The sequence below is a fragment of the Anguilla anguilla genome, chromosome 2 (assembly GCF_013347855.1).
Source record: "Anguilla anguilla isolate fAngAng1 chromosome 2, fAngAng1.pri, whole genome shotgun sequence".
NCBI lineage: Eukaryota > Metazoa > Chordata > Actinopteri > Anguilliformes > Anguillidae > Anguilla > Anguilla anguilla.
This window is the reverse complement of record NC_049202.1, coordinates 25126962-25141047: the sequence shown is the minus strand read 5'-3', so window position 1 is coordinate 25141047 and position 14086 is coordinate 25126962. Positions and strand designations below refer to the sequence as shown.

Genomic DNA, 14086 nt, shown 5'->3' with positions numbered 1-14086 from the left:
TGCAAATAGAATTAGTTATATTTACTTTGTGCATAATGTATACATCTCGTAATTATATTGTAGCTTAAATTATATTGCTACAGCAATATACATTATCATTAGGAAATTTCATTTCTCATGGTTGACACAGTGAGTTTTTATGTGTATCTGTGAGGATAGTGTGGTGTTAGCGTTGTGCTCCATGTTTTGTGCAGTGATGTGTTACATTACAGTGTTATGTGCTAATGCATTCTATTATGTTACGTGGTGTTGAAGAGATTTATCTGACCGGAGTTACGTTGTGTTACACTTGGCGTCACGCTACATTGTGTGACATTACATTGCACTTTTGCTGTGTTATGCTGTGTTGTGTAGTATGTTATAATGTCTTGCAATGTTCTATTCAGAGTCCTTTACTAATGCATTGTGTCATGTAGTAATGTAGCATTGAATCATGTTGTGATGTGTTGCATATTGTTGTGTTGTAGTACTGCACAGGAGGTAGATTCTCTAAAGCTCGTCTCGCTCCTCTCCTTCACAGACACATGCTGCCCTCTGGCTGTTCATGAAAGGCCTGCAGCCCAAAGTCCAAACTGTGTTAAACAGGGTGTCAGCCACCGTTTCACATGCTGTGAGAGAGAGAGAGAGAGAGAGAGAGAGAGAGAGAGAGAGAAAGAGAGAGAGAGATCCGTCAATAACTCTTCCATGGACTCATGTACACCCTCAGTAATCAGCCTAAATAAACACTAGGAGAGCTGCAGTTTGTTCATTCACTTGCCCGTGGTGAGAGGACACCATATTTTTCACACCATCTAAACACAATAATTCCCCACCTGCATTACTGTACTTGCCTCAGCAGTAAGAGCCATTCTTGCTTCAGTTCATGAATGTGTAAGGAATCCTTTTGTGAGGAATATCTGCATTTAGGAGAATTCAGGAGAATGACTGACCTTCGACTCTTGATACAAAGCCAAGACTCTTCTTGAGGTCAGAACAGATTCCATGTAAACACCAGCGAAACTTGGAGTCACAGCGATACTTATTGGAGCCACACGTGTCGTAGCACATGTCCAGCTGGTTACAACACTTTGTCATGGCCGGGATTCCCATATCAACCTACGCAACATGGGAGAAAGGAGTCAATGAGTGTGTGTGTGTGTGTGTGTGTGTCACAGGTTAGTACGTGGAGTATGATTAGCCTAACAGACAGCCTTATGCAGGGGACACTTCCCACACCAATAATAATTAATGAATCTGTGAAGGGGAGGCGATTTACATTTGAACCTCCCTTAAATGCTGAAAATATGCATAAAGCATGTGGGAGTTAATCACAATGATGGGAATCCAAGATATAAGGCTAACAAGTCAGCAAGTAAGTTAATAGCTAGCTAATTTCTTGTGAATGGTGTATGCTAGCCCTGCTCATACACCGTGTTGGGATGCAGTTCAAAATGTATTTGATTCAATTGCTCAGAAATCAACAATTTTGTTCATTTCACACAGCACATAATCTTGTGGTTTGTCTTCTTCATCTTAATTCCTTATAAAAGGCCATGCTGATTTAATTATCTTCGGTTACAAACTGTAAAGGAAAGTGCCCCCCCCCCCTAATGTTAAGGTTACGCCCTTGGTGTGTGTTGATTGACAGGTTTGTATGCAACAGGTACACACTCCCTCAGGAACAGGCAGTCCCAGGAAGTAGGAGCTGCAGCCATTGGGTTCTGGAGTTTTAAAGTCAGGGCGAGGAAGAGGAGCCTTTCCTGAGAGAGCAAGAGTGAGTGAGGGAGAGGAAGTAAAGGGGAGAGAAAGAGGGCAATTGAGAGGCATCCAGATTCTGTTTCCTTTGTAGGTTAATTCAGAATAGTGGTAACCAACCCTGTTCCAGTAGATCTATCGTTCTGTAGGTTTTCATTTCAACTGTAATTTAGCACAACTGTCTCTACTAATTAGCAGCTAAACAAGATCTCTAGTTGTTTAATAAGGAGCACTTTGTTAGGGTTGGAATGAGAAAATACAGGATGGTAGATTCCAGGAACAGGGTTGGTTACCACTGATTTAGAATAATACCCTTGGAGCATATGACTACATTGCTTTTACTGAATAATTCAAATAAAAATTATTACTTCTAAGAAGCATGTTTTGACACCATTTCAGAAGATGATTATCTTCCTGAATTTACAATATTTGTATCTTGTTTATCACAATGCTGTGGAAGCATATTTAAATGTGTCACATTTGTACAACAGTGCTGTTTCATACATCAACCATTTAAAAAGCATACAAAAATGCTTAATACATACAGGTTTGCAGCAGCAGCACATTGTTGTAACATTTCTGACAATAATCATTACTGTTATTATACACAAAGCTGATCCTGGACCAGAATTGTGGGAGATGTTCTTTGTGAAATATAAGTTCAATAACAATTCCAATCTAGATGGCAACATAATTTACTTGAGACTTAGGGGTTGCTGCCGACACCCTTTTTTGTGAAAAAAAAAAAAAAAAAACTCACTCTGTTTTCATTCAGTGCTTGCTGTGGAAAGCCTGTGTGCTAGGAGGGAGGTGTTCACACAGGCTGCAGTTGGACAAATTCTACACATTCAGTCCCTACTTAAAGCCTCATGTGGCGTTTACAAGGTATTTATCAGTACAAACACACAGAAAATTATTTTATTCAACCACGTTAGTCCATTTCCACAATAAAGCTGGGGCCATTTTGGAAGTCAATGCGCATGCACAAAATAATTTTCTGTTCCTTCTGGATCAGCGTGTGTGAGGAAAAACTAGCAAGGATAATACTTCACACCCAGAACAGAGTCCACTTTTCCCAGCGGGAGAACTGTTTTTATCATTAATGCTGATAAAAGCAGCAGCACTAAATAAAAAATGAAACAACTGTCAGTCTCATGTGGCCAAAGGAAAAATTACATGCCTTAAAATTGCATTTATATAGGAAGCCTTAATACCGCACTTCATGTAATATTTCTCATATTTCTATAAATACTGTGTGTCATATAAATTATTATTACCATCTCTACACACTCTTCAACCAGTATACCCACTAAACCATCTCTACACATTAACCAGTATACTCACTACACCATCTCTATACATTAACCAATATACCCTCTCCACACTAACCAGTATGTCCTCTACACCATCTCTACACATTGACCAGTATACTCACTACACCATCTCTACACATTAACCAATATACCCACTACATCATCTCTACACACTAACCAGCATATCCTCTACACCATCTCTACACATTAACCAATAAACCCACTACACCATCTCTACACACTAACCAGCATACTCACTAAACCATCTCTACACATTGACCAGTATACTCACTACATCATCTCTACACACTAACCAGCATACCCACAAAACCATCTCGACACACTAACCAGTATATCCTCTACACAATCTTGACACACTAACCAGGATACCCACTACATCATCTCTACACAGTAACCAGTATACCCACTACACAATCTCTATGCACAAACCAGTATACCCACTAAACCATCTCTACACACTAATTACACCATCTCTATTCACTCTTTAACCAGTAGACAAAGTTCAGGGGGTTGGAGACATTGGTTACCATAGAGACAGGTATTGGATCAGTTTGACAAAGAGAAGAGAAGAGTCCTCCATCAGGACCAGTGATACTGGTACAGACAGCAGATATCCACCGAGACACAGAGCAGATATTTAGAGAGACACAGAGTAGATATTCACTGAGACACTTAGTGCATATTCACTGAGACACAGAGTAGATATTCCCTGAGAGACAGAGTAGATATTCACTGAGACACAGAATGGATATTCACTGAGACACAGAGTGCATATTCACTGAGACACAGAATGCATATTCACTGAGACACAGAGTGCATATTCACTGAGACAGAGTGCATATTCACTGAGACAGAGTGGACATTCAGGACATTCACTGAGACAGCCTTGGTGGACTCTATACATCCTGACCTGTACTGCTATGGGAATGGCACTCACTCAAGCTCCCTTCTGATAATGAAGGTGCCTTTTCTTTGACAGGGACCCAACATGTCTATCTATTATTCCAATCATTCATTAACATTGTCTTCCTGTGTTCATTAATACAATTATTAGGCTTCGCAGCAAAAAAAAATCCAACATAAGATGATGAATAAACATAAGGAATTCATCAGTCTTCTTACCGTATTTACAGCGATACTGACATACGCCATTGCGGCCTCCCAGGAGTTCCAGCATGGAGTCAAAGTAGCCATTGACAGCCTCAAAGCTGCCACGAAGGGAGTTTAGGCCCCAATCTGAGTCCTCTTCATCAGCCTCTGTGGTGTTGGCCATCGGGGTTGGCTCAGGGGCATCTGCACTCATGGGCTCTGGGTCCTGGGCACCAGTCGCCCGCAGGGTGAGGAGGATCAGAAGCAAAGCGTGAGGTAACATGTCGGCCGTGTTCTTCCAGGAGCAGTGCGGCGTGAGAATATCAGAGAAACTGGGCACTGCACAAATAATTACACAGACTGAGCATCTCTCTCTCTCTCTCACACACACACACACACACACGCAAACTTACAATCTCAAAAAGGCGTGGACTTCAACCCGTGACTGCAGCCGACAGACAGCAGGGCAGCCTTCGTTGTGGAGGAGCAAAAGTCATCTCCTATCTCTCGTGGTTCAACTCAGTTCAACTCAGATAAATCGAACTTAAACTCAGCTCTGTTCATGAACTAGAAGACCATATATGTGTTATTGCCAATCTATAATAGGAACAAAGAATATACATACAGTATAAATATAAATCTTTAGTGTCACTCTGAAGGTTTGTTTATCACGACTATCACTCCAATGACTACTACTACTACTACCACTACTACTACTTGAATCTCATCATGCATTTAACCATGAGTGCAACTTCAGGGCAGATGTTGGATGAATGCAGGCCATTATTTTAAATATGAGGCAAAGCACCCTCTTTTTTGTGCAGTCTAATCTATGTACAATCCAGTAATGTGGGTGATATCTTCCCGGGGGCCACAGAGACGAAACTTGGATTGCCATTTCCATTGGCACCTCATAATCAGTCAGAACATCACAGAGACAGAGCTGGTGTATCGACTGAGACGCACTCCATAGAGGCAAGTTTCTCCACCAGAGTTGACAGGGATTCCCCCTCTTTTATCCAGGCACAAAGTAGGTTTTTCTGGCCATTCTGCTCTTCAGCTCTGGTAGAAAATAACAGAAAAAATGTTATTCGTCTTTATTGTATTTCTTGGGCTGACATTTGTGTCCCTGCAGTTTGCCTCTTATCTGAGCTTGAGGGGGAGAGGGGGAAGGGCTGGAACTAGATAATTATGCTCAAGCAAATCACACTGTAAATGATTACTGTATACTCTATCTCATAAAAAACACGTTTTCAACGTACAAAAATGCCAAGTTACTAAAAAGTATTGATATCAAAATGACGCCAAGTTACGATACTACAAACAATATAGGCTATCTTGCCTCACCGAAATGACATAAGATGTATCTCAAAGCAATGCTACCCAATATTTCCTCAGTTCTTTCAAGTCACTTGGCCCTGTGTATAAGCATGCACTACATGAACAGGCCAAATATATGTGTGGATGGCTCTCTCACAGTCAAGATTGATTGAATAGGTGTGTGTATGTCCAATTTGTATTGGTATGTAGGCCTATGTATTTCGCTGCCCAGGCTTTCTGTTGCGTGAATGATAGTATGTTTCTTGGTACAAGTGTGTTCGTGAATGTGAATGTAAGATGCTGCCAGGGAAATGTCCCCATGCGGATAAAGAAGTTCTCTATGTATGTATGTACAATATGTGTTTTACATGCAGTATTTATTGTACGTAGCAAATATACAATAACTTGCACATGTACTCAAATTCAGTTCAGAAGCAAGTATAAACATGTTTTCTGGAGAAATGTGCTTCCTGTCGTTGCTCAGCAGCAGTTCTGTACATTAATTAATTTATACATTAATTTCAATGTACAATGTTCAATGTGTTCCATGAGGCAATTCGAAATATTTGTCTCTTTGATCTGACAGAAAGTTTGCATGACATTGTGAAATGGTAAGATTAGAAAACACAGGGCCAAGTGACTTGAAAGAACTGAGGAAATATTGGGTAGCATTGCTTTGAGATACATCTTATGTCATTTCGGTGAGGCAAGATAGCCTATATTGTTTGTAGTATCGTAACTTGGCGTCATTTTGATATCAATACTTTTTAGTAACTTGGCATTTTTGTACGTTGAAAACGTGTTTTTTATGAGATATCAGTTCTTTTTGCAAAGCGTTTTATTATGAGAGTGAGAAATGCGACCCTGCAAGAAACGGTTGTGGATTATGGCTATCGTTGTGTGAATCTGTACAGCCTGATGAGCGTGTACCGTTCAGCAGTTTCGGTTTGCTATATATGTAAAACAGTGGCTGTGAGATAGGATGCAGTGGCGTAAGCGTAAACGCATCAGAAACGCAGATGGAATATGGTATGTACTCACGGATTTGACGTCCATCCAACGAGCCTTGACTGACAAAATAATCAACACGCCCGTAGAATTATAACTCCCTAGGTCGCAACTTGTGTAGCCTTCTGTCCTGCTCCGTTGTCTGTTATTTCGTGGAGATGCACTATTAGTGTTTGTAAGGTTTATCCTTCTGTCCTGCTCCATTGTCTGTTATTTCGTGGAGATGCACTTTTAGTGTTTGTAAGGTTTATAAGGCATTTTGATAGGCTAATCTGCAGGTAGGAATCCTCTTCGCCGTTTTGCTAAACTAGAACCGGAAAACATGATAGTGGAGAATAGGAGCAGACGCATATGTCCCAGCAGGCTTTGCATATGAGAGAATAACAGCAGTGCGAGAGAAATTAAAATGAAATTACGAAATTCCGTAGTTGAAACAATATGTTTTTAGCAGAATGGGCATGTAGGTGAAGGTTGACATGATCACGGAGTATAGTGCGAAGTAAATGGAGTGACCATGAGCGAGTTGATATTCCTTATCAAATGGTATATATAACAGTCGGTATTGAACATTGGTTGTTGAAGTGGAGGGTCAAATAACATTGCACACATTATTTACCGGTAATGTAATCTATTGCACGAATGTGTTTTTCTCATGTTCAGTGCTAGTAGTTATACTTATGAGTGAATCATGATTTTAAATGTAATGTTTTAATGCGGAGTTGCAAAACGTACATACGTAGTAATTGGGTGTAGCCTATGTGGCTAGATAGAGAACACGGCGAGGTAACATGAATGTAGAAACGTGGCGTTTGCTGATATTAAGGTTTTGTACGGCCAAGTGAAGAAATATAGTTAGTAGAAATGGCACAGTGGTGAACCGGTGTAACTTTTAAATAAAAGGAATACATTTGCGTCATGAAATGCATATGGGTGGCCGTGAGTGAGGTTTACCAGTCTGTGACTTCGTTAGCTAATGCCATAGCTATGCAATGCGTGAAATATCATTAGCGAACCTGCCGGTAGTTTTAAAGAAGAACACAAGCCAGTAAGCACAGAAGAGCTTCCGTTGAATCCATATGGCTTAGCAATATTATAGCCGGTCAATAACTGAACGTACAGACGGTAAGTCATAATGCATATATCTTAGCAATATTGTAGCCGGTTAATAACTGAACGGTCAACGGCGGGTAGATATGGTGCAAAAGCAATAATTAAGAAGTAGTACACAATTATTAGTGAGGGTCGAAGCAAGTTAAAGAAACGGGTTCCAAGCTGAGCTTGAACATGCGACCCAGTGTTCCCAAGCCTGTAACCTTACCCACTAGGCCACAGACGGATTAGCTGTTCAACCTGCGGAGTTGCGGAATGTACATAAGTACTAATTGTTTGTAGCGTATGTGGGTAGATAGAGAACAGGGCGAGGTAACAGGAATGTAGAAACGTGGCGTTTGCTGATATTAAGGTTTTGTACGGTAGCCAAGTGAAGAAATATAGTTAGTAGAAATGGCACAGTGGTGAACTGGTGTAACTTTTAAATAAAAGGAATACATTTGCGTCATGAAATGCACATGGGTGGCCGTGAGTGAGTGAGGTTTACCAGTCTGTGACTTCGTTAGCTAATGTCATAGCTATGCAATGCGTGAAATATCATTAGCGAACCTGCCGGTGGTTTTAAAGAAGAACACAAGCCAGTAAGCACAGAAGAGCTTCCGTTGAATCCATATGGCTTAGCAATATTGTAGCCGGTTAATAACTGAACGTACAGACGGTAAGTCATAATGCATATATCTTAGCAATATTGTAGCCGGTTAATAACTGAACGTACAGACGGTAAGTCATAATGCATATATCTTAGCAATATTGTAGCCGGTTAATAACTGAACGGTCAACGGCGGGTAGAAATGGTGCAAAAGCAATAATTAAGAAGTAGTAGACAATTATTAGTGAGGATCGAAGCAGGTTAAAGAAACATGTTTCAAGCTGGGCTTGAACATGCGACCCAGTGTTCCCAAGCCTGTAACCTTACCCACTAGGCCACGGATGGATTAGCTGTTCAAATTGCGGAGTTGCAGAATGTACATAAGTAGTAATTGTTTGTAGCGTATGTGGCTAGATAGAGAACAGAGCGAGGTAACATGAATGTAGAAATAGAAACGTGGCGTTTGCTGATATGAAAGTTTTGTACGGTAGCCAAGTGAAGAAATATAGTTAATAGAAATGGCACAGTGGTGAACTGGTGTAACTTTTTAATGAAAGGAATACATTTGCCGTGACTTCGTTAGCTAATGCCATGCAATGCGTGAAATATCATTAGCAAACCTGCCGGTGGTTTTAAAGAACACAGGCCAGTAAGCACAGAAGAGCTCCCGTTGAATCCATGTGGCTTAGCAATATTGTAGCCGGTTAATAACTGAACGGTGAACGGCGGGTAAATATGGTGCAAAAGCAATAATTGATAAGTAGGCTAGTAGACAATTATTAGCGAGGGTTGAAGCAGGTTAAAGAAACGTGTTCTAAGCTGGGCTTGAACCTAAGACCCCATGTTCCCAAGACTGTAACCTTACCCACTAGGCCACAGGCGGACTAGCTGTTTGAACGGGAAATGTTTCAGAATAAAAATGTATGGGTATTTTTCGTGTGTATGCGCGTTTTTGATTGGGTCGTGTAGGGCAGATTTGGCTGGTGTTAGTGAAATGTCCAATGGGGAGACATGTTGTTAGTGGGATAGGCGGCAGGAAAAATAAGAATGAGAAGAAGAAGAAGAAGAAGAAGAAAGAGAAGAAGAAGAAGAAGAAGAAGGAGAAAACGCAAAATCCCCTTAGTTTGGGGCTTTATTGTGTGGACATGTGAAGTTGTTTATGAATTCTGTCTGTTGAAATGGGGTCAGAATGTACAGAATTTAATGTTTTTAAGGGCTGAGTGTCTGTGGCTGTTGTGGTTATTTCTGTGGGGAACCCTGAAAAGTGCCAAACTCTCGGTGCTGTATAGGTATGGGGGCATGCCCCCGCCAAGGCGTAACTTGGCGGGATGGCATACCTGCCATCCCAATACTGAAATATGGTGTAAGGTTTTAAAGGTATGGTCTGAGGAGGTGGATTACAGAACATACCTTTAAAACCAAAAGGAATCAATATGTTTCAACTCTATAAAATGTGTCAACTCAATTTCTTTGTGATTTTTGTTCATTTTGTTATACTGAGCATTTATATTTTATCTATTCCATTTGTTTACAGTCACATACATCCAAGTTTCACTTTATTTTCTCAATATGCATATATCTTTCTTTATTACATCCCATTACGTTGTCACATGGTATTGATTGACAATCCATGCCAACCTGTCACGTGATTGATGGTTTGCTCATCCCTATCCTGAATCTACAAATACTTCCTCTTGTAACATTCTGTTCACACCCCGATGAAGCCCCTGCAAGGTCGAAACTGGTCGGTTTTTTAACTTTAATCTAAAAATAGTTTCTGGAGGGATAGTTAACCTAAACCTAAACCTGAAAACAGCTTATCAGCTCACAAAACAGATAATTTTGATAAAAACATTACACTGATGTATCATCCTCCGTAGTCAGTTTGCACTTTAATTATTTTGGAAAGGACCCGAAAATTAATGGGAGTGAACTGGGAGCCTAACAACTGGGAGGAATGGCAATGCTGTTAAGTGTAAGCTGATGTAGGCTGTAGTATTCATGCCTGAAAATACAATGGGGTAGGCTCAAATAATTACGTTATGTTATACCAAAGTAAAGTATCCTTTTAAGAAGTAAAAGCTGAGCCTCACAAAACATTAAAACTTTGTGTTTGTTCTTTCAACCATTCACAACTGGAATTTTGAAAAGCTGCGTTTCAAAAAGCAAAAATTCATAGCCCATTGCTTGTATGCATTTCCATAGCTTTTAGGGGGAAAAAATTGATAGCTTTTGGGAAAATGTGAAAACGTATTAATAATTTTAAAATAAGCTTTAAAAAATGAAACATGCTGAAAAAAAAAAAACGGGTGCAAATGTAATTAAAAAATTTCAATAAGAATAGCCAAATATAACATTTTAACATAGACTATAACACATCTGAAACATAGGCCGATAAAATATAACATATCACATTAAAGAATTTGAATAACATGCATGGAGCTGCCCATGAACTGAGCGTGGAGCTGTCATTGGAAAAAAAAAGAGCAGTTCAGTGATTTTCTGAAATAGTGAGAGGATTTATGTTGCAATGAACACAAATTTTGTGGCTAGGGATTGGATTAGACACGTATCATTCAACTATTATAGCCCAACCTCACCTATTTTTCCCACGGCGCGCAGGAACTGCCACCGTGGGCTATGCATGGCAAATTATGGTCACTCACTCATGGACAACCTGAGAGGGACGTTTGGTGGGACGCACGTGTCGTGGGTCTGCATGGTTTCGTGCTTGTTTAAAGGTAAAACTGATCACACACCTGAGACTAGTGAGCCATCACAACTAGCCTACTCCCTCTTGTGGGCATTTGGAGCCCCTCTGCTGGTCGGGACCCATTTCATAACTAACTGATGAAACTGCCATGGCACAACTATGGTTGTGAGATGTGTTCGGGTAGCGTGTGAGTATGAGACACAGCCTGAGAGCCTCTCACGCCAAAGGCCTGAGAGTTGGCAGCGCCATTGGTACAGCTAAACTGTCTACTCTCTCAAAGGCTGTGCTCCAAGAGCCAGTCTGCACTCTCACACCAGTATCATCAACAATACGGCCAGTTAAACAAGATTTTTACTTTTGCATTGATTTTGTCAGTTTTAGAACTGAATTATTACTTTTTGGCCTTTGGAGCCTGAATCTCATCTGCCTTGAGTTCCCAAAGATGCAGTACAAGTCGCCACCATTTGCTATGAAATTGCACTTCTGCTTAACCAGAACTGATTCTGGACTAACACTCGGGTGCAATTTATCTTTGATATCTTCCTTCCGCAGTGAACTTTGCAAGGACTGTGGACTTTTTTCTGAGGACAAGACATTATTATTGTTCACTAGCTGTTTTGGGGTAAAACAAGACATGGTTTCTCACCTTCCCCGCGCAGATTGGTCCCTCTCATGAATCAGTTGTGTCTTGTATAGTGTACTTAAAATCCCAGTATGATATACTTACTTCCAGGGTTTTGTAGAGTATATTTGGGAATCGGGAGCATACTTTTCAGAAAAGTATTCTTGAATGGCTCTCTCCACGGACATGAGATTCATGGATTAATGCATGGGAAAGGCATTTCACTGAGAAACAAAATCAAGTAGGACATGAATTTGGTATTTGACCTCAATTTTCTGGAAAAGAAAAATGAGAAAAAGGCACAATTTCGCTCATGCCAGTTAACAAGCCTAGAACATGGGTTGGAGTTACACCTGGGTGGAGTAACACGTGTAACCCCACCCTACAATCGTCATTGGCTGTACCTTTCGCTGCAGCACTCTAGCCTGGAGCTTAGGGCGGTCTCTGCTTTCAGGTGGCATCAGATTTACGGTGAGTTTTCGGTCAGGAAGGTCCACATGACCACCTTATTTTGTCAGATGATCAAGTCAGGGAAATTGGGATTCTAGATGCAACACGAATTGGCTGAGTTGTAACGTAAATGCTTTTGCCAAACAAAACATGGAGTCCTGCGTGAACTGTAAGAAATTTCATACAATATAGCCATAAGTGAACCACAGCTACAAATTTAAAACACACAGGCATACTTTGATAACTATAGTAGGCCTACTGCAGCATTCAACTCCCTGTGGTATTTACATTCTTAAGCCCCTGAAATAGTCAAAGATTGCTTGCTATAGCTAGCAAGTCGATTGCTAACCTACAAGGTAAACTACGGAAGAAAATAAGTTTTTTTTAAACTGTGAAATTAATATATTAGAATTTAAAAACTGTGAATCTCAGAAATACAAATAAAATACACCTACACTTTACACAGTTCCACTTTCAGCACTTTAACCAAGTTCAACGCTAGATACCTTGCTAACAAGATGACAGACCGACTGTGTAACAGGACAGTCGGCTGTCAAATTAAACTCAATGATCAGCTTTACACTTCGGTCCGGTAGGTAACTTTACCATTTGTATACAAACTGGTGCAAGATAATGACTTCTTCAAGGCATGTATATCCATTTCCTTAAAAAGTGACAATGTCAAATACACCGCTCTGCCATTTCCACTGTTTCTACAGTTCAATACCTCTTGACCAGTTTTGTATTCCAAAGAAATGCTACCCAATGTTTCCTAAATTCTTTAAAGTAACATTGGGTAGCATTGCTTTGGAATACAGCTTGCTCCTTAGCGCACATGCCAAATCTGGCCAATCCTTGCCCATTTCGGGGGTACCCTATTTAAAGCTTCATAACTCCACAGAGACTTGAAAAATGGCTTAAATGAAGCAAGACATTTGTACAAGTTACAATACTAATGCATATTAGTTTATATCAATCATTTTTGAAGAAATAAAGTGCCACAAATGCAATTACCTAGACAGAAAATCTAAAATGAATTTGCACTTTTTTAGTTTGCAATGAAATACTGAGAGACTGCATATATACAGCAGGTTAAACTATACATGTGCTGGATCAAAAACTTCTTGACCACAAGTTATTTCACTACAAGTCAACTGTTTTGACTCAAGAAACTCACTGTTGCATAATTTTCAAGTGGGAATTGCAAGCTTTCTGTCAGTACGGTGGTCTAAAACATCTAGGGGTCCAGAAACATCCAAAATCTCTCCAAAATGAATAAAATGATTTTTGTCCATTATAAAGCATACAAATGAGTCCCTTATGAAGGTTTAAGGTTTAAGGTTTAAGATTAAATCAGATATCAGATTAAAGGATAATGCAAAAAATATTGTCACAATGTGGTACAGTATGTTATGTTCTGAGTAAGGACCCACACGCAGACCAGGGAAATCCAAAAAACGTTGTCTTTAATCAGTCCGAGGTTCGAAGCCAGGTAATCAGAGAGAGGACGGTGCCGAATCGAGTTTCCAAAAGAATAGTGAAAAGACAGGCAAAAAATCAAAAAACCAGGAGATCAGAATGGCGAAGGTACAAAGGGACAGGCAAAAGAGAAGTCAAGGCAAAGCGAAGGTCGAACCAGAAGCAAACAAAACCAAAAGGGGCAGGCAAACTCGAAGTCGGGCAAAGGGGTGTCGCAGGAATCTCAATAGACAAAGGCTTACAAATAATCGGCACAATGAATATGATCAACGTTCTGACTCTGAGCTGGTGGAAAAGACTGACATTTATACACTGGGGAAGGTAACAATCAAGGAGGGGCTAAGTGAGTGAGGGAGGAGTAACAAACAACATCCAGGTGAAGAACATTAGGAAAACTAATTCAATGACAGGGGACTGACAAAACGCGGACTGGAATCACATAGACAACAATGATAATAGACGGCCTGGGTGAAGCAGGTAAAACACGTGCAGAGAGAGAGAGGTGCAGTCAGAGCAAGAGACAGGTGCAGGCAATTGCAGAACTCAGCGTTAGAGCAGGCTAGAAAGAAAAGAGGCGGAGCTACAGCGCAGCATGGAAAAGGGGAGACTGGTTAATGTATTAGTATAGTGATCTAAAC

General features: G+C 40.4%; 1 protein-coding gene across 1 annotated transcript; it reads right to left on the bottom strand.

The window, feature by feature from the left end:
• On the bottom strand, positions 1-4574 carry LOC118221669 (group XIIB secretory phospholipase A2-like protein). Its single transcript, XM_035406937.1, has 4 exons — positions 4191-4574; positions 1651-1739; positions 930-1095; positions 1-608 (listed from the first exon to the last, which is right to left on the bottom strand). The coding sequence occupies exons 1-4, from the start codon at positions 4438-4440 to the stop codon at positions 490-492; spliced, it is 624 nt and encodes a 207-aa protein (XP_035262828.1). The 5' UTR covers positions 4441-4574; the 3' UTR covers positions 1-489.
• Between the last annotated feature and the right edge of the window lie 9512 nt (positions 4575-14086).

Coding starts and splice junctions, on each gene's coding strand:
- LOC118221669 (XM_035406937.1), bottom strand. CDS start 4,440: ATGTTACCTCACGCTTTGCTTCTGATCCTCCTCACCCTGCGGGCGACT. Junction 1,740..4,190: donor TCAGTATCGCTGTAAATACG/GTAAGAAGACTG, acceptor TTGCTCTCTCAG/GAAAGGCTCCTCTTCCTCGC. Junction 609..929: donor CTTTGTATCAAGAGTCGAAG/GTCAGTCATTCT, acceptor TCTCTCTCACAG/CATGTGAAACGGTGGCTGAC.